The sequence below is a fragment of the Mauremys mutica genome, chromosome 20 (genome assembly GCF_020497125.1).
Source record: "Mauremys mutica isolate MM-2020 ecotype Southern chromosome 20, ASM2049712v1, whole genome shotgun sequence".
In the NCBI taxonomy this organism is placed as follows: domain Eukaryota; kingdom Metazoa; phylum Chordata; order Testudines; family Geoemydidae; genus Mauremys; species Mauremys mutica.
In genome coordinates, this window is record NC_059091.1 from 2,960,168 (window position 1) to 2,980,145 (window position 19,978).

Here is a 19,978-nt window from a genome sequence, read left to right on the forward strand (position 1 = left end):
GTGTTGGACCCCACACTACAAGAAGGATGTGGAAAAATTGGAGAGAGTCCAGCGGAGAGCAACAAAAATGATGAGGGGGCTGGAGCACACGAGTTACGAGGAGAGGCTGAGGGACCTGGGACTGTTTAGTCTGCAGAAGAGAATCATGAGGGGGGATTTGATAGCTGCTTTCAACTACCTGAAGGGGGGTTCCAAAGAGGATGGATCTAGACTGTTCTCAGTGGTGGCAGATGACAGAACAAGGAGCAATGGTCTCAAGTTGCAGTGGGGGAGGTTTACGTTGGATATTAGGAAAACTTTCTCACTAGGAGGGTGGCGAAGCACTGGGATGGGTTCCCTAGGGAGGTGCTGGAATCTCCTTCCTTAGAGGTTTTTAAGGCCCGGCTTGACAAAGCCCTGGCTGGGATGATTTAGTTGGGGTTGGCCCTGCTTTGAGCAGGGGGTTGGACTAGATACCTCCTGAAGTCCCTTCCAACCTTGATATTTGATTCTATGTGAAGCACCCTTGAGGTCCTCCAATGAAAGGAGCTTTATACATAGGAAGTGATTTTTATGAGAGTGCAAAACTTGAAACGGTAAAGTTCCAGCTACGTGAGCGGATGAGGGGCAAACATTTTTTTTCTTGAAAAATCAGAGTAGTTAAAGGTTAAACCACACGTCGCAAAGCAAATAGCCGGTTTCTGTGACATGACTCAAGAAGTCTGGTTCCGGCAGGTCTGAGCAGGGCGGTTTCAGCGAGGGGAAAAACTCCGCCGGAGCCTCAGACCCCAAGATGGTGTGTTCGTGACGCAGGTGCCACCGTATCTGATGAGCGACGGTTTCGTTCCACGCAGGCACTTCCTCTGAATGGTTCGGAGAACGCTGGCAAAGCCTTTGAGTCTCGCAAATGGAGCCGGTATCAGAATATTCCTCTGGTAGTTGGCTAAAAACATAGGAATCCCACCCCCACCCCCACCCCTACGCACACTTGACAGTTTCACAGAAGTGGACTGCAAAGCAGAATACTGCTCTAGCTCCAGTCGGAAAGGGAACCCAGGAGTCCTGACTTGCAGTCTCTCACTGTACCCATCACACCACACTCTGCCCCGTGGTGCATCTCGCCAGCGGCGGTAATGCCGTGTTCCAGCTCCTGAGCTGTGCCGTTTGCGCCCCCTTGGCTCAGGAACCGGCGTCCCTTCCCTGCAGAGTGTTTGGCAAAGCTTAAAGTGGTTAGAGCAGGAGGCCGAGGAGTCAGGACTTGTGCCCCTAGCACCGCCGCTGACTTGCTGCAGAACCTCGGGGCCTTCGGTTTTCTCGGCTATGACCCGGGAGAGGCAGCTTAGTGGAGTCTGGTCCGAAGTACTGCAGGCTGCTGTGGTGGTGCGCGCGGCCCCTCTGCGTCCGAGCGCAGGGCTTGTCAGGCGTGTCGAGCATTGGGATGGTTCCCAACTCATGTCAAAGGCCTGGGAAGGGTTTCAGGGAAGCTCCACGCCCCCTAGAACGTCTTTGTGGGAAAAGACCTGTCAGCCTGTGAGTCCCGCTCTTTGCCGGGGCAGAACTGCCCCCTCCAGGGCAGTAGGTGGCCAAAATCCCCCACTGGAGGGACATAATAAATAGCCTCTGTTGCCGCTACACCAGCAGTGCAGGATCTGGGCAGCTTCCAGATTCCTCTGACATCGAATGCTGAGAGGAATGAGCAACCAGGGGGCCGTGCCCAACGCGACTCGGGGGAAAAGATTTCGAGCATTGCTGCTGAGTGTGAATGAGTCGCAGAAGGCGTATTACGTTCACCTGCAGGATTTGTGTCCACAGACTCCACATCTGGCCCATCTGCCCTTCTCCCATGATCTGTCCCCTTCTCCTGTCCCTTTTCGTTCCATTGAGCGTATCCCTGTCTGCCGAACGCCCCCTCCCCAGCTGGAGCTCGCGTGATGTTTGCCACCATCACGTGGATTGTTCTGCTTGGTTTATATCCCCCTTTGGCCTGTCTGTGCCGACGCAGTTCGTCTGGGCAAGGACTGTCGCCTGCTCTGTACAATGCCTAGCAAAACGCTGCTCCTCGGCACCAGGATTCCTCCTAATGCAGCAGATTGTCTTAAACCAGTGCAAAAGTGCTTCCCCGTCCTCAGCACCGACTGCGACATGCTCAGGGTTTGGGCTCTCTAGGGCTGCTGTCTGCCCCTGCCCGGTGTAACGATTATATCTGCAAACCCGTCTGCCTCTGGAGGTGCTTGGCTAAAAGTTCCATACTAATTCATCAGTGCAACCTGCCGCCTGCCCGGCTAGCATGGCCAAAGCGTTTCATGGCTCTGTCGAAGCTGAGAGAACCAGCAGCCATCAACGGGGAAAGTAGCAGAGGTGAGAGTGCTGCTCCCGACCCATCCCTAAGCACAGGGCTTTCAGAGCCCCCAGGCTCTCGGCAGCCAGCAGTCACCAGTCTAACCGGCCGGCCGTTCACAGCGCGGGTGTGCTGAGAGGTGTAACGAAGCATTGGGGATTTCCAGCAGGGCTGCGGCAGCACATGTAAATATTGCCCTGGCTTCCGCGGGCCAGTCCTGCAGACCAGCCACACTTACGCCAAGGGGCAGGACAGTGCGGCTGGGCAGCTGTGAGAGAGAGGACGGGTCCGAGGAGGCTGCTGTCCCGAATCAGCATTCCACAAGCTCAGACCTTCCCCTCCCCTTTCAGAAGCCAGAAGCCGGGACGCCTTGTTGCTGTGCGAAGACTGCTGGGGAGGAGAGAAACCTTCAACAAGGGGGGTGAGAGCCACTGCAGCGTATTCACTGACCTTGTGTTTGGGATGAGGTGAAGGAGCCTGGTTAGATCAGGAGCCTGGGGGCTGAACTCCTGGGCTCCGATCCTGGCTCTGGAAAGGCCGTTGGCCCAATAATTAGAGCCAGCTGAGTGGCCTGGGTTCGAGTTCCTAACTCGTCATGGATCACTGCAGTCTTCAGCGAGACATCTTGCCTGTGCTGGCCCGCTGTTCCCTGGCCTGTAAAGAAGGGATCCAGCTCGCTAGGCCAGGCATGCTGGCGTGTGCGTTTATTCCAGAGGAAACATCTCATCAGCTCTTGGCTCAAAACTGTCATTTTAAACCTGACACATACATGAGACACTAACTGGTGCATTGTACAGATTAGTAAAGGTGTTTTATAAAAGCTGCTACGGGACTAAACTGTCAAGGAGGAGAAGGACTATGTGAAGGGTCCATGTGGAGTGTGCAAGGGCCTGACCGATTTGGTGCCCAGCTCACACATGCTGTGGCCTCAAACGCCAAGAGGCGCTTTGATTAGGCAATGCCACTGCACATCAATATCGGCTCCTTGGCAAATCCGCCTGCTCTGTGTCTGCTTTGATCCCAGCCGTGTTACGCCCTTAACCCCTCCGAGTTGCTGCACACACGTGGCTGCGACAGCTTCCGGGTGATATCTGGGTTTCAGTGTAATATCTGTTTTGATGGCCAGGATCTGTTTTTTCATTTTTTCCAGTCTCCTCCCCCACAGTCGGCAAGCCCTACAAATGCAACTACTGCGGCCGGAGCTACAAGCAGCAGAGCACGCTGGAGGAGCACAAGGAGCGCTGCCACAACTATCTGCAGAGTCTGAACGCTGAGCAGCAGTCGCTGGCCAGCCAGCAAGGTCAGTGCGTTGGCCGAGTGAATAGCCAGTCCCAGGCACCTGCTGGTGCTTAGAGCAGGGGGGGCGAGTCAGGGCTTTGGGCTTCTCTTCCTGGCTCTGGAAGGGCATGTGGGCTAGTGGTTAGAGTAGAAAATTGGGAGTGTTCCCAGCTCCACCCCTGACTCTAGATTATGTAACATTGGGACAGGTCACTTCCCAGTTCTTTTTCCCCACTGAGGAAATGGGGTAACGGCTCTGGGAAGCGGGAGGGTGTAATTAACGGAAGTTTGTTTAAACCAAAATGCTCTGGAGACCCTGGGATAGAAGGTGCTAAAGGTGCGCAGATTCCTAATATTGGGGACCAAGGAAGAGCAAAGTCTCCCCTCGTTCTGCAGATCCCCTTGCCCAGAGCCTCTGGTTTGGTAGAGCCGATTGCTTGCAGCATAACCTGGTACCTTCTTATAAATAATTCTATGAGGAGAAAACACCTCAGAGCATTTCCCATGAACAAACAAAACGTTACTGTGCAGAACCATGCTCTAGCCTCCCTTTGCGTCAGGGGCTGGATCCCTCAGTGATTCCCCTGCTCTGTTCACTCCCTCTGAAGCACCTGGCATTGGCCACTGTCGGAGGACAGGACACGGCTCGACAGACCATTGCTCTCACCCTGTATGGCCGTTCCTAGGCTCTGTTACAGCTTATGCTTAGTAAGCAAAGGATTGAACCTTACAGAGCAGGGGACTTGCGAACGAATGGATAATCTCCAAACTGATCCACACCAAACTAACTGTGCTCCGAAATCTAACAACCTCCAGCAGTGGGTAAAGCACCTCCAGCTCCCCAGATAGCACCTCCGTGCTCAGGAGATCACCTTGGGCCAAAATGGAATCTCTGCACGTGTTCCTTTGCACGCTGGTTCCCAGCATGGCAGCCTGCCCAGCGGGACAGGCCTGGCATTGTGGGCGTGCATCTCGCACGCTTTCTGTGCCTCTCCGTCAGCTCTGTGGAACTGAAACTTGTGCTCAGCTCGTAAGAGCTGGCTAGTGCCACCATCTGCACCTTGGTTCAAAGGAAAAATCAGCCCTAACAATCATAAAGACCCGCCCTGCTAGCAAAGCCTAACCTGGCTGACACGCTGCCAAAGCGGAGCAGCCGGCTTACGGTGAAGCTTTCTTTTTGCAGACCTCCAGGACCTGCTCCATGGCTCTCCCCAGCCAGGGCAGGATAATCCCCTGGAGAGAGGGCAGATCTGATGTGAGCTGAAAGGCCAGTTGGGCTGAGATTCTTTCAGCCTCTTTGTAGTTCCAATTTTCCGCACCATCATTAGTGTTTCTAGGCTGTCTGAGACAGAGGTGCTACCTTTACAGTCCAGATTAAACACAACACCAAGTGTGAGTCAGATGCCACATTGGGACCTGGCACTCTGGACAGGCCAGGAAGGGGAGGCAAGTTGAGGAGCACCTCATGCCCTTCCTTCCCCAGCAGCCTGCAGCCTCCGAGGGTTTGCTACCCTGCTGTCGGAGCCCCGTCCACGGAGACTCGGCTGGCAGTAGCAGGGCTCTGCTTGGGAGGGGGTCTCCCTGCAGGGCAAGGGGGGAGCTGTAGAACCAAGTGTCATGTCAGTCCCTGGTATGTCGGGGAGGGTGATGGTCAGTAACACTTTAACTGGCTCATCGCTGCCCCGAGGAGCAATGGCAGAAGCACCCTCGCCAGCGGCGGTGAGAGCGACAGATTGCCGGCGGGGGTGGAGACGCCTCTCCTGCCACAAAGCTCTTCCCTAGCACTGTGGCTGCCGGGGATGCTCAAAGCACCGACCGAGAGCGGTTACGGTGCCGCACAGCCAAGGAGTGTGTGGTGCCATTGGAGGACTGATCCGGGGAAGACGTGGGTAAGCTTCTGGCTCCCAGACTGAGCCCAGGACAACGGACCTTCCCCCAGTGGATAAAAGGAGAGGTGTGACCGTGTGCCCCACTCTTCACCTGCCCCGCCTCCAGCGATCTCTGGTCGCCCCTCCCGCAGCGGGTATTGGCTAAGTGGGGTTTCCTTGTCTTGGCAGGCGATGAGATGCGAGACCTGGAGATGGTGCCGGATTCTCTGCTTCACTCCTCGTCCGATCGGCCGACGTTCATCGACCGGCTGGCGAACAGCCTCACCAAACGGAAACGCTCCACACCTCAGAAATTTGTGGGTAAGGGGCTCCCCCTTGCTTCTCGGGAAGAGCAGAGGGAGAGGTGAGGGAGGGGTTGGCAGCAGTTCCTTGGCCCTACGTGTAGGGACTGACCGTCTCTGTGGGGCCCCCCTGAATGCGCTAGGGCCCTGGGCGTACTTACCCAGCGCCCCCAAAGCCCTGTACAGATAGGGATCCTTCGCCTCCCCGAAATGCAGTCACCTCTGGGGTTCCGCACCGGGACCACAGCGGGGTTCAGAAGGGGGCAGCGTAGAACCTCGCCTCCATTCGAACCTGCTGGGGGCGTGGGGGAGGAGGGGGCGTAATTCCGAGGGCTGGGAAGTCTGTGCCCTCAGCAGCACCAGACCTCGCTGAGACACTGGGGTCAGGGTGCGCACAGCAGAGCCCTGATCCTACTGTTGGAGGGGAGAGCGCCCCCTGCTGAGCTACCCTCCCCTGCACACACGGCTCCCCCAGCCCCATCCTGGGGTAGCAGCGCCACTGGTGGACGGGGCCGAGGCCCAGGCCTGCGGAAGGATCACGGGCTGAGCCGTGCAGACAAAGCCCCTCTGTGCAGTGTGTGGGGCTTGCCCCGGGTTCTGACCCCTTGCTCCTTGCCCCCAGGGGAGAAGCAGATGCGATTCAACCTCTCCGACCTCTCCTTCGATGTGAACTCCAGCTTCGAGAAGGACGTGGAGCTGGTGGCCGCCCACCACCCCATCGACCCCAGTTACGGCAGCTCGCTGTCGTTTGTGGGGTCCGAGCACCTGCGCCCCCTCCGCCTCCCCTCCACAAACTGCATCTCGGAGATCACGCCTGTGATCAGCTCCGTCTACACCCAGATCCAGCCCATCCCGGGCCGGCTGGAAATCCCGGGGAGCCGAGAAGCCGCTGAAGGCCACGAGGACATTCCCGAGGGGGCGCAGATTGTGTACCGGGGGCGCGACCAGGGCGTGTCGCCCAGCAACGGCTGCCAGGATTCCACAGACACTGACAGCAACCACGAAGAGAGGAGCTCGCAGCTGCCGGCGGGGAACTGCACCAGCAGCCGGCAGAGCCCAGCCTACGCCAAAGAGGACCCCAAGCTGCAGGAGGGCACCCCCGCTGCCCGAGCAACGCCCAGCTCAGCCAAAGACGTCCTGCGTGTGCTGAACGAGGAGGGGGAGCAGGTGAAAGCCTTCAAGTGCGAGCACTGCCGGATCCTCTTCCTGGACCACGTGATGTTCACCATCCACATGGGCTGCCACGGCTTCAGAGACCCTTTCGAGTGCAACATCTGTGGCTACCACAGCCAGGATCGGTACGAATTCTCCTCCCACATAGTGAGGGGCGAGCACAAAGTGTAGGCAAACTGCCCTCCCCCTTCGCCCTGACCTCCCTGTGACTCCTCCCCCGGCTCTAGCCCGGCCCCCCGTTGGGCGTGGACCTCTTTTTTCTTTTATACTCCTTTGCACTGACTTTGGCTACAAAATATTTAAAAAAAAAAAATCAATAATTAAAAAAAAATCCCGAGGGGAGCTCTTAACGATTTGCCTTTTTATAAACGGAGTTATTTAAATATTGTTCACGGATTTTTTACATTCTTTGTGCTTTTCCTTCCTGGTCCTCCCTTGGTTATTTATTAAGCTTTTGATTTCTTTAGAAAACTCTCCCTAAAGCTCTTTTTGAATTTTTGTCAGAGACTTGATCTACTTCTCTCTGTGCCGAGAGGAGCACGTAAACCTCAAGCACATGTTGACGTAACATGCACACGCGTGAACACACGTCTTACGGTTTAAGCCTCTCGCCCCTGCCCCTTCCGTCTGACTCTTTTTTTGGTTTCAGTCCTGAGCCACCTGTCAAGCTGCCGTAATCTCAGATTAGGTGCTAAAGAGAAGAGAACTCCCCTGGCCAGGAAGCCCCGAGCTAGCCACAGGGGGTGTCCGTAGGGTGAATGCGCCCCAAGCTTTAATGGGAGGTGTCTCTGTGGCATGAAACCGCCTGGAACGCAGACCAGTCCCTCCGGGAGCCTTCTGTTCCGGAGGCGGCTGGTTGACGGCTTTGTGATGAAGTCTCCTGTAGCAGGCAGGGTGAAGCTGTCTCAGTGCCACCTGTTGAAGGAAGGTGGAGCTGTGCAGGCCGTTTGCCAGGCCTCCGACGCTCATGGCTTTTAAGTACAAACTGCGTCTCAGTTCAGAGGTAGGAGGGTAACGGCTTGGCGGATCTGGGTGGGATCCAGCTGTGCCCGTGAGGAGATTAAAGTACTTTAGCCGGGAGGATAGCAAGCATCTGGGATCCGCCGGCGGGTTTTGCTGAGGAGAACATTGGCTGAATTCGCTTCCTTGTCAGTGTCTGGGGTCAGCTCTTGTAAGTGTGAGTAAGAAACAGGCCTAGGCCTCGGTCCTGGATTAGGCACCTGTCACTGACTCCCGCTCCCCCAAAGCACTTTGCTTCCTTTAGCAAGGATAGCGGTGACCCCTCTGCCTGCTGAGCCCTGGAGACCTGGACCTGATCCCACGAGGACCTTGGTAGTGTCACCTAGTGAACGGTCGCTGGGGACGGTATCCAGGGAAGGAAGGACGGTCATTAAACAGGCCAGCCCCTAGGAACCCTAATCCTGTCCCTTCATTCCGTGCTGCCTGGTTAAAGAGTTTCTTCCTCTTCGGCAGCTTTGCCCAGGGGTCACCGCTGGGCACTTTGCCGTCTGATTCCGTAGCTTCCCAGGGAGCACGTGTCTGGCTCTTATTTGCACAGAGGAATTGGGTCCGTTGCATAAGCCCTAAAGAGCTGCACTTTCAATGCGGAAGCTTGTTGTTGGGCTGGGTTGGGGTCGCTTTGCCCCACAGGTAGCTGTGCTGCTGCGTGGCACAGCAGAGAGATGTGGAAGTTGTGTCTCTAGCACTTGTGCGTAAGCAGATTGTGTCTTTAGAGTGATGTGTTAAATGTGTGAATCTGGGGGGGTGGGAGGGATTTGCTGCATCAGAGAAGTGGCTTCCGTTGAGAGTTGCGTCTGCCCCAGCAGGCTGCTAACTCCTGGCAGGTGCTCAAGCCCCCTGGGCGAGGGAATTGACTGGGATCTTGCTTTGTTACTGTATGGAAACATCCAAGAAATGGGGGAAGGTGACTGCTGGCTTCTGGGACTTGCAAAGCCAGCAGGATCTGTGGGGCTGTGGGTTCTGCTGCTGCTTCCTGGAAGCAGGAAATCATGTCAATGGAAACCCCCCCCCCCAAAATAATGAGGGGGGAGGTCCCCAGAATCCTAGAACTAGCCGTGATCCCCGGGAGAGGGATTTTAAAACAGTCCATTCAGTCCATGGACAAAGTGCGGGAGGGCTGCACTGATGGGGGGTTGGTAGCCAGTGGCCGGGCTTTCACCTGCTCCAGGGAGGAGGCAGAGGAGCAGGCAGCCTCCACCCTTCTTTTATTTTTATAGCAAAAAACCCTCCCCATCCCCTGCAGCCAGGATCCTGACGGTACTTGCACTTGGAAGGGGCGTGAGAGCTACACCAGGGCACTGGGTGCAAAAGGGGGGGGGATGTGCTGTCCCCTTCCCCCATTCATTGGTCAGTAGGCCCCAGTGTCCGTTAACCTCACTGCTCTGTCTTAGGAAACATGAGTCGCAGGGTGGGGGGGACCCCAGAGCCTGACTGTTCCAGTGGCCATAACGGGGGGGCGTGAGGGGAGGGATCCCTGCTTTATACCAAGGCCCACGATGCATAAAAATAATCACTCAACAGCAGCCCAACAAACTGCTCCCTTGAGGTTTAAACCAAAGCCTTGTTCTTTTTCTACTAAAACAAACAGAACCACCTCACAAGCGGCAACGCTCGTTGCTCTTTCTTTTCTTCTTGCTTTTCTGTTGACGGTGTTTGTGTATCCGGATGTGGAACGAAACCGCTGAGCCGTTTTTTTTCTGAAGCCCGTTGGCGGCACAAACCGGCTTGGGCAGAAGGGCCGGGCATGTCTGCTGCGATGAGAGGTTAGGAACGTTCCCGAGCAGACATTTGCCACCCCCCTTTCCAGTTCATTAATCTGAGCGTTGTGGGGCAAACTCGCTTATTCCTTTCTGCTCTCTGCCCCAGAGCCAGTGAAATGTTTGACTGGCTCAGAAAGCAGTTGGTACCGTTTTCCACCAAAGTGGTTTGAGCCCCAGCAGACGACGAGAAACCAGACCATAAAATCCTGGCATTCTGATTACCATCTTCCAGCTGAAGTGCCAAGTAAAACCTGGTTTTATCAGTCATTCTGGAGAGGGACCAAAGTTAGATTGAGACTAAAATTTGCCCTAAAATTGAGCACTGACCTCCACCTTTGGACTGGGATTTTTCAAAAGGCACCCGACTCTCACTGACTTTCTCTGGGTGTTGGGCACTTCATTTCTTCAAACGTGTTTGAAAACCCCAGTCCTTAAGCTTCTAAAATAAGTGGTCTGTTACTTTTTTATTTATTTTTTTGGAATTGGAGAGCACCCACAGCTGCTGCCGAAGGCCAGGAGATCTGTAGGTGCCAGCACCTTTGAACATAGAGCTACTTATTCGGGGGCTGACGTGTAGACTTAGGAGCCTGATGTCATCCTCGTTTGAACATGTTGACCACAGACTTTATACCTCTCAAAAGGTGGGATTCCTGAGCTGCAGATGAGGGTTTTCAACTCTAGTGGGTCTTGGGCTAGCATCTGCTTTGAACAGAACTGAAGTGAGAAGCAAGATGTTAATCAGAATGACACGGTTCCGTTACTTCAGAGCATTCGGTTCTAGGCCTAGTGCTCTGAGAGATCTGACCTTTTCAAAGTCACTTTCAGCACTGGCCCAGGCTCGGGAGTCAATCCCTTTTCAGAAATATGCTCAGAAATCATTTCTCTTCCCTTATGATCTGACTTTAGAAATCTCCACCTAGGTACGTCGTGAATACGAAAACCAGGCAGGACTGGCCTGGCCTTTAAGGCTTTCCGGGTGTGATGGATAGCAAGGTAGCAATAAAAGGCAAAATGGCTCGATTGGGTGTCATTTTTGAGATGTCTTCTCCAACAGAGCCCCAAGCTGTCGGTTCTCGCGCAGAAACGATGCACTTTTCCTGCCGTCTGTCTGCCACTGAGCAGGCCGAGCGAGAAGGAAACAAACATCTTCTCTGAGCAGAGCTGGAAACAAAGCTGAGAGCGAGACGTGGGTCTCCTTTTCTTACTGTCACTGGGTAAATTCCGTCCTGGGACGCCGGTGCCCCGGTTGGCTGCCGTTTGGGGGATTTTGAAAGCAGGGTTGTGGTCTGAAGAGCAGACTTGTAGAAGTGACATTATAGCTGCTGCGTGTGCTCTCTGATTCACTTCAAAAAATCTATCTTTTGACTTGCAAAGGCAACTTCTGTGCCACCAACCATCCCCCACTGAGTGTGGAAACCCGGCTAGCTTAGTTCTACCTCCAGCCTCTAAAGTCCACAGGTGGAGCAGCACTGCTGCCTGCTAATGCACACGGCAGGACATAATCACCCTTCGGGTGCTCAGCTGGCTCCTGCGGGGCTCCCGGGAGTAAAAACTCCTTTGCCCAGATCAGATCCGCTCAGCTTCCCTGACAGCCAAGGAGCTACAGGAAAGCATCAGTTTTATAGTCGCTTTCTGACCACAACCGCTGCACTGTCGTATTGTTGATTTGGTACGAAATTCAGCTTATCTGGACCTGACTGTTATCCCCAGTAGACTGTGAATAAGTATGAAGAGCCCCACAACCCCCCCATGCCTCCTGTTCCCCTTTTCAAAAGGTAAAACCAACACAATATTCAAAGGGGGGGGTGTTTTTTAAACAAAGGGAAAGGGAAGTTCTGAAATTTATAAACACCTTTTTTCCGCATCTTTTTTCTTTTACCTGTAAAAAGAGTCTAAAACAAATGTAGGAATTTTGTAAAACTCCAGGTCGCTTGACTTGTGTAAATATATAGATATTTTTTAATCAGATGTATGAAGAACAAAAAAATATGATGTGCAATACCCCAGCCCTCTTCCAGCTCCGACGCCTCCTTCCTTTCGATCGAGTTTTCATTTGTATATCGTTAATGGATTCGCTGTTGTCTGGGTTTTTTTCCCTTTTTTGTGAGGTTAGACTCGCTTTTCAACAACAAAACTCTCTCTTACCGCAAAAGCTTTTTGTATCTGTAATATATTGTAAGTAAATATTTGTGTAATGGAGATATACTACTGTAAGTTTTGTACTGTACTGGCTGAAAGTCTGTTATAAATAAACATGAGTAATTTAATGTCCCGGGCCTCTTCCTGCTCAAACGTCATGGCTTCTGGAGCATGATGTGCCCAAAGATGTCCCCATCCTCAGGAACACCTCACAAACACGGCGCAATCTATCCTCCCGACCCCCTGTGACAGAGGGAAGTGGCTTCCCCTGTCTGTAACATAGGGATCGTGACTCTGGCTTACCCAAGGCTGGCATTGCTGGGAACTAAAGCCAGCTTTGCAGAGTCTTAGTTACAAGACTAAAGCTGGCTGGAGAATGATGATTCCAGTTTGCGAGAACTTTCAAGGGTTGGAATTTTTTTCATTTTTGTGTCAGAGCAAAACCAAAACCTTTCAAAAGCCGCCTCCCCCCCCCAATGGGGAATTGTCTCGAAATACCCTTCTTTGGATCGAGACGTTTAGGTTTCCAATTCAGGGGTCTCTCTTTGGAAGCGCCGGACGAGTCCACCCCGGATCTCAGAAGCCTTCCTGTCAAAATGCTCCAGCTCTGGAAATGTTTCAGCTTCGAAGCAGCGTGTTGCCATGAGAAGCCATTCCATGGACAATGTTCCAGCCAGCTTGGCTAAGGACTTGTCTGCTGGGAAACTGACTAGTGGGCGGAACTGTTTGGGAATCATTATTCTGCTCCAGTTCTGTTGGTCAGTTCCCCTGCATGACAAACCCCAGGTTCAGACCCTTCCCAGGGAGAGCAGAGCAGAGAGTGCGTGTCCGTACGCACAGCTGAACAGAATGGTGGCCAAGTTGAAAAGCAAAGAATCCTTTGTCGCTTCTCTCTCATTGTGCCTGGGTTATTGTTACCCCAGCCTTGCTGCTTGCCGGCCTAAGTGCTGCACCGTAATAGCTCACAGATGGGGAGCCGTCATGGCAAACAATTGGTGTCTGCCTTGAACGGCACTCGAGTAACCTTGCTCACAGCCCTATTTCTATGTTGTTGTTGATTTGAGGCTGCCAAGGAAAGATGTGGGCTGTGTCTGTTACAGCTACGATTAAAAGGAGGAAGGGGTGAGGACCCTCTTTGGGGGAGGAAGGAATTGAAACAGCTGAACCTGAGAAACGCAACGTGCTGGGGAAAGATGCCAGATTGATGGCCCTGGACGTAAGTCCCGAGAACAGGTACGGTCTGATTCACAGCGGCTGATTCTGTTACTTGGTTCCTGAAGAGGATGGAGGTTTGTGGGAGAGAGCCCTAGAACTCACCTACAAGCTCCCGGTATTGTAGGGTCCTGCAGAGTCCTAACTGGCACATAGTGTAAGTTAGAGCAGCCTTGGGGCTGCTCTAACTAGTGTTCTACTTCCCACTGATCCTTGTGGCTGCTGGGTGTCAGAGAACAGCTGTAACTGCATTCTCCAGATCCTTGATGCCATCTCTGCAGAAGCTGGAGGGTCCTTTAGGGCAGGAGCAGTTCTTGGGGTCTATGTGTGTGTGTGGGGGGGCATTTCTGCCCATTTTAAGACCCCTTGACACTGTCAGGGCAGCTTAAAGGGACTGGAGAGTAAATGAGAAGGCTCATTTCTTTACCGCTCAGCCCAACGGTCACGGAGTGTGGGGGAGTCAGGGCCCTGCACCCCCCACTTCCTGCAGTTCCCCGGGACTCTCAGCCAGCCAGTGACACGGAGGGTTTATTAGACGACAGGAACACGGTCCCAAGCAGGGCTTGTAGGACCCCTCAGCCAGGTCCCTCTGGGGGGCAAGGATCTTAGACCCCAGACTTGGGGTTCCTGCCTCTTCCCAGCCAGCCCCAAACTGAAAAACCCTCCAGCCGACCCCCCCCTTCCTCTCCCTTTGTCCGGCAAAGGTGTCACCTGGCCCCACCCCCCTCCCAGCTCAGGTTACAGGCTCAGGTACTGTCCCTCACCTAAAGTCACCCCCTGCTCTCCCCTCCCCCATGCAGACAGCCCCAGGTCAATCCGCCCTCGCACCACCCCAGCCATGCAGGGCCATCTCGGCGCAGAGGGAACTTTGGTCACCACAGCCCCATCCATCTTCAGCCTCTCGGGGGTGACCAGACAGCAAGTGTGAAAAATCAGGACAGTGGGTCGGGGGCGTAATAGGAGCCTATATGAGAAAAAGACCCAAAAATCGGGCCATCTGGTCACCAGGTTGCCAGCAGGGGGTCCAGCTGCATGGGGTAGATCTGTAATACGGACACCAGCTCACCGGGGCCTGGCTATTCGGACTAGGACCTGCCTCTCCTCTCAGCCTGGAGGTTTGCTGAGCCAGACCATTGTGGACTCCATCCTCTTCCCTCCCTGCTCCACTCCACACCTGCGAAACAGGGCTGTGTTCCCGGAGCGGCTCTGAACGGAGGCCAGGCCAGGGTGCATCTCTCACCTCCGCTGAAAGCAGGGAGCTAGAATCGGAACAGGAGCCTCAGAGGGGAGGGAGGCTCTGGGACATGAACATCTCTCCCTGACGGAGTCCCCTGGGATTCCAGCTGAGGTCCTGGGAATGTTGTTCTGCAGTGGAGCCGAGCCAGAGGCAGGTGGTAAGTGGAAAGGCCTCGCCTCGCCTCACCTCCCCAGAGCGCGCTCCATCGAGATGGGTTCCCGTGCTGGTCCCAGGACCAGTTCCGCATTCTAGCCTCCAAACTCAGGCAACCCCCTCGACGTGAATGGAATGACCGCGACTTCCTCCCCACTTCTGAATTCGGCTCCATCTCTGGAAGATCTGTCTGGGTCAGACGCTGGCCTGGCTCTCGGGGGGGGGAGTCCATATTGCCGGCAAAGGCCCAGGCTGCGGGGCTGAGATCGTGCCGTGTCGATATTCAGGCTTGGGCTGAGACACCCCGCAGCGGGGAGGGGCCTCGGCCTGGACTCCAGCCCTAGCCCGAATGTCTACGCTGCCATATTTAGCCCTGGAGCCTGACCCCTGGGAGCCCCGGTCAATTGACCTGGTCTTTGAGACTCGGGGCGGTGGGTTTTCGTTGCAGTGTCGATGGGCTCTGCTCCCTGCGCTGCGTGTGTGACCAGGGCAGGTTATTTCCCCTCTCGGTGCTCGAGTCGTTTCCTCATTGCTACTTCCCAGGCCCCTTGAGGCTCTTCAGCCCCTCAGCTGACAAGGCCGGTACCTAGGACGTTAATTCTGCCCGATGGGAGCGCTCGTAGCCGCCATTGCTCCAGGTTCTGTACAAACACCGGGACCTCCAGAGCTCACAGTCGAGAGACCAGACGGAGACAGCAGAAGCGACCTGTGGGGTCAAACAGCAGGTCAGTCGCAGAGCGTCAGAGCTCAGGGTTTCTGATTTCTGCCTCGGTGCCCTATTCACTAGCCGGCAGTACAGTGACGGTGTCGCACAGAGGGGCTAACAGGGCCGGGCCAGAGCTCTCCCCACTCAGTCTAATCACAGATGTTTTTTCACCTAGCCAGCAGCGTTGGTATCGCTGCAGGTGCAGTGCTTGGCCATCTGTGGTAGTGATATTACTGGAGGGCCTAGTGACACACCGAGCCCCTTTGCGCTAGGCGCTGGACAAACAGAACGACAGCAAGGTCCCTGGGAGCTCTCTGGGCCAATCGAAGTGTAAGACGAGAGAGACCAGCTGCAGACAGGCAGAGGGGGGAAGGCGAGGACGCAGTGAGACGGCACTGGGCAGTGGTCTCAGCACGCTGCTTGCTCCAGGTGCTGGAAAATGTATTAAAGCTGCCGCCCTCCTTCGGCAGGGCTTGGAGTAGCCTGGTTTAACTCGGAGGGGGAAATGCGACTTGGAGGGGGATTCTGTTTTTGAAGGTTGCCCTCTGGGTAACTTCCAGGCTTTTGCGGACAGCCTGTGAAGTCCGGTGAGCGCACAAGGGACTTCGCTCAGCTGAGGCTCTGGGGCCGTTGGGATCTTTCTCATAGCAGCAGGAGGAAGCTTTGAGCTGCTGGGATGAGGGGGAGGGAAGGGGTGAGAGACGTTTATCCCCTTTGCGCTACCACAGGTAGAAAGGTCAGAGCTGCCTTTCTGGGCAGATTAGGATCTCTGCCCTTTTCGAGCAAGAGCCGCTGATGAGGGGCCAGACTTTGCACTGAGCTTTTTCAGTGTGAAACCCAAAGCCCATGAGTAACCTGAGCGCGGTTCTGCCAGGCAGCGATGGAATGATAGCAACGGGGGGGGTTCGACTCAGTTGGGGCGTCTGTATGTCCCGGAGTCTCCTCCGAGGGAGCCGTTACACAGCGCGAGCGCATGGAGGTTTCGCTCTGTCTGCAAGTGGCGCACATGATACCAGGGTCTGTTGTTCTGCATCACGGTACCCGAGGTTTCACCCCAGTGGAGTTCAGTGAATGTGGGGGCCTGGGGCCGTCTCTTTTTCCTCCTGCTTTTGTGGCTACAATAAAATCTTAAGGATTCTGAGACATGAACTTGTTTTTTTGTTTCTTTATCAGCTTTGTATTTGAAGGCCCAGCACCGTGCGGGAGTAGTTAAAACACTGGGGGAGCCAGGGCTCCTGGGTTCTGTCCTCGGCAGCAGGGCTGGGGGGATGGAGAGAGGACTAGTAGATGAGAGTGGGGGTGGGGTGGAAGGAGGAGATTAGGAGCCAGGACTCCTGGGTTCTCTCCCCGGCTCCGAGAGGGGAGTGGGGGCTGGTGGGTTAGAGTGGGCGGTGGGCTGGGAGCCAGGACTCCTGGGTTCTCTCCCTGGTCTGGGAGGGGAGTGGGGTCTAAGCGGGGCGGGGGCTGGGAGCCAGGACTCCTGGGTCCCCAGACCCACCCCACTCCCCGCCTGCCTCCTGCGGCTCAGAGCCTGGGCCATGCGGCGCCACGGGGCCTACAGGTCCCAGCATGCACTGGGGCCTCCTGGGCAGAGGACGACAGGTCCCAGCATGCACCGCGTCCACGTGCCTGCGGGCGGCTCGGGCCTAGCCGCCGCGGTGCATGCTGGACTGTCACCTTTCTTGTACTTGACGTATAATCCCTCCGCCAAGGCATAAAAATAGTCCCCTCCCGAGCGCCGAGGAGCCGGTACCGGCTTCCTCCGCGGCCGCAGCGATCCGGAGCCCCTGCTCCGCAGGAGGAAGGGACGTGAGGCCGGACGGGGGCTCTCGGCGCCTCCCCGGGCTCCCGCTCCCCCGGCGGAGGCACTTCCGGGACGGGCGGAGCACTATATAAGGGTTCGGCGTGGCGGCCGGATCCTCTTTCGCCTCGTCTGTTCCGAGATGGTGAGCGGCAGCGACGGCGGCGCGGGGCCCTCTGGGGGTGGGCAATGGGGGGGGGGGCTCGTGCCTAGCCCTGGCTCTGACCCCCCCGGGAGCTGGGGGGGCGGGTTCAGCGTGGGGGGGGCACGCTCCCCCGGGGGGGGGCGGGTGCGTAGCCCTGGCTCTGACCCCCCCCGGGAGCTGGGGGGGCGGGTTCAGCGTGGGGGGGGCACGCTCCCCGGGGGGGGGCTTGTGCGTAGCCCTGGCTCTGACCCCCCCCCGGGAGCTGGGGGGGCGGGTTCAGCGTGGGGGGGGCACGCTCCCCGGGGGGGGGGGCGGGTGGGTAGCCCTGGCTCTGACCCCCCCGGGAGCTGGGGGGGCGGGTTCAGCGTGGGGGGGGGCACGCTCCCCCGGGGGGGGGCGCGTGCGTAGCCCTGGCTCTGACCCCCCCCGGGAGCTGGGGGGGCGGGTTCAGCGTGGGGGGGGCACGCTCCCCCGGGGGGGGGGGGCTCGTGCGTAGCCCTGGCTCTGACCCCCCCGGGAGCTGGGGGGGCGGGTTCAGCGTGGGGGGGGCACGCTCCCCGGGGGGGGGGGCTCGTGCGTAGCCCTGGCTCTGACCCCCCCCCAGCGCCTCTGACCCCCTTTCTCCCCCCAGACCAAGAAGCGGCGGAACAACGGGCGCGCCAAGAAGGGCCGCGGGCATGTCCAGCCCATCCGCTGCACCAACTGCGCCCGCTGCGTCCCCAAGGACAAGGCCATCAAGAAGTTCGTCATCCGGAACATCGTGGAGGCGGCCGCGGTGCGGGACATCTCCGAAGCCAGCGTCTTCGATTGTGAGCCCCTGGGGGGCCGGTGCGGGGCCGGGGGGTGGCGTGGCGCTGGGCTGCGGGGGGCGGGGCCAGCCCTGGCTGCAGCCCCTGTTACCCGGGACAGCCCAGGAGTTCAGGCCCCAGCTGGAGACCTGGGTCCACTTCCTCAGTTGGCTCCTCTGTGCAATGGGGACAGTGGCAGCGCCTGCCTCCCGGCGGCGTTCGGGGATAAACACAGTCGAGGGGGGTGAGGTACTCGCACGCTGCAGGGATGGAGGCCGGACGAATACCCCAGGGATTGTACCTCTGAACTCAATCAAGCATAACGTGGCAGTGAAGAGGCGCCCAGACTTGTGTGCTCTGCTCCCCCAGCAGATGCTGGCGTGTCTCCCGGCTGATGCTACGTGCTGAGCTGGCCGAGCACTAGTAGCCTATGGATGAGACACTGCCTTGGCGAGGGTCCCAGAGCACTTTGCCCATCTAGCAGGGTTAAGTGGTGGTCTCCTCGTTATGCTGGGGGGGAGGCGGAGACAGGGCTGAACTCGTTTGCCAAAAGCTGCAAGAAGGAGGGTGGTGAAGCTGGGTGTAGAATCCAGGTGTCCTGGCTGCTTGCTCTAACCATTAGCCCCTCTGCAGCAAAATGGTGCCTGGGGTTTCAGGTGGGGCTTCTGGTCCCCTGACGGGCGCCCGTCGGGGTGGAAGGCCCAGGCCAGGCGCCATCGGGAGGTCCAGGATTCCTGCCAGAAACCAGTTGCAGGGAAGCAGCGGGAATGTGGCCTGTTTGTGCTCCGGGACGCACCTGGGGGGCATGGAATGAGCAGACTGAGGAGCTGAGCCCATGTCCCCTCGTGCAGCGCTCCGGCCTGGCCCTGAGCACGGCTTCCTGTGTATAATCGCTGGCCCCGCGGTTGGCTCTCCGGCACCCTGGGGCAACGCTAACCGATCCCTCTGGAGCGGAACTGGGGAAGCCGCGGCTTCAGGCTCCTGATTTACGTCTCTCCCCAGCGTACGTGCTGCCCAAGCTGTATGTGAAGCTGCATTACTGCGTCAGCTGCGCCATCCACAGCAAGGTGGTGAGGAACCGTTCCCGGGAGGCCCGGAAGGACCGTACCCCTCCGCCCAGGTTCAGGCCTGCGGTACGTATTGTGCACAAAGCTCTCCAGCGGGCAGGCCAAGGGCACACGCTTGGGTCTCACCGCATCCCTCTGTTTCTCCCCCCCAAATTCGCATCCCCCTGTGGCTCAGGGACTCCTGCCAACCCCCCGCAAACTCTTCTCTGCCAGGGATGGTGGCGCCTCCCATGCCAGTGACTCGGTGTCCACCCCATTGCTCCGCGTGGCAGTGATCAGTGCTGCCCAGTGAGGCAGCCCAGCGCAGAGCGAGCACACCGCACCCCAGGCCTGGGGCTCTCTGGGGAATAGTCTCTTCAGAGAAGCCCCCTGTGCTCGGGACACCAGTGAATGTGTGGGGAGGGGAGCTGAGTGGGGAAGCTGGGACCAAGGGGCTTGGCCCATGTGGGTAACGGGGGTAGGTCGTTATCATGGACGACACGTCCTGGAGGGATATTAAACCACCTGCCCGTCTGCCCGTGGCTGGGTTCTTCCACCTTCCTTTGGTTTGGCCTCGATCAGAGCCAGGCTGGAGGTAGCTGGATCTCGGGTCCGATCCAGGCTGGCGGTTCCCCTGAGCTGACGGGCCTTTCCCTGCCTGGAGTCAGACCACTGAGCCACTGGCTGAATGTGTCCTAACGTTCTCCTCTCTCCCCTCTAGGGCGCTGCCCCGAGACCTCCCCCCAAGCCCATGTGAGGAGATGGGGCTGGAAAAGTGCATCTTGAGACATTGCCTCAATAAATGACTTTACATCTGGTCTGTGGGTGTGAGTCTGTGTGGGGAGGGGGGGTGGCACCGGGTCCTTGTCCTTGCTGGGAGCCGGTGGGCAGGGCAGTGACTGACTCTGGAAACAAGAGGGTGAGGATTAGATGCCCTCTGGGGTGCCAGGGCTCCCTCGGCTGACTGGGGGGGCAGGACTTTGGCTTTATGGACAGATCCCAGTGCACGGGAGGGGGGGCTGCCAGAAGATGC

The 19,978-nt window shown here is 57.0% G+C and overlaps 2 protein-coding genes across 9 annotated transcripts in view; both read left to right on the forward strand.

Moving 5' to 3' along the window:
- The window catches only part of IKZF4 (IKAROS family zinc finger 4), a 50,683-nt gene extending 37,988 nt beyond the window's left edge, over positions 1-12,695 (forward strand). For 2 of the 8 annotated variants that reach the window (XM_044995489.1, XM_044995491.1), the window contains exons 5-7: positions 3,444-3,617; positions 5,653-5,784; positions 6,388-12,691. In XM_044995489.1, the coding sequence (XP_044851424.1) occupies positions 3,444-3,617; positions 5,653-5,784; positions 6,388-7,109 (1,028 nt within the window). In that variant the 3' untranslated portion in view covers positions 7,110-12,691. Of the gene's footprint in view, positions 1-3,443; positions 3,618-5,652; positions 5,785-6,387 lie in introns of all 8 variants that reach the window. The other 6 variants (XM_044995483.1, XM_044995486.1, XM_044995487.1 and 3 more) reach the window with 5 other exon arrangements.
- A 4,272-nt stretch (positions 12,696-16,967) lies between these two features.
- Positions 16,968-19,763, forward strand: RPS26 (ribosomal protein S26). Its single transcript, XM_044995604.1, has 4 exons — positions 16,968-17,111; positions 17,743-17,920; positions 18,902-19,032; positions 19,667-19,763. Exons 1-4 carry the CDS (start codon positions 17,109-17,111, stop codon positions 19,700-19,702), a joined length of 348 nt encoding a protein of 115 aa, XP_044851539.1. The 5' UTR covers positions 16,968-17,108; the 3' UTR covers positions 19,703-19,763.
- The last annotated feature ends 215 nt before the right edge of the window (positions 19,764-19,978 follow it).

What these genes read in the sequence shown, in the direction of transcription:
- RPS26 (XM_044995604.1), top strand. An exon ending in CGAAGCCAGCGTCTTCGATT is followed by an intron (nt 17,921 to 18,901) that starts GTGAGCCCCTGG and finishes GTCTCTCCCCAG; the next exon opens with CGTACGTGCTGCCCAAGCTG. An exon ending in CGCCCAGGTTCAGGCCTGCG is followed by an intron (nt 19,033 to 19,666) that starts GTACGTATTGTG and finishes TCTCCCCTCTAG; the next exon opens with GGCGCTGCCCCGAGACCTCC.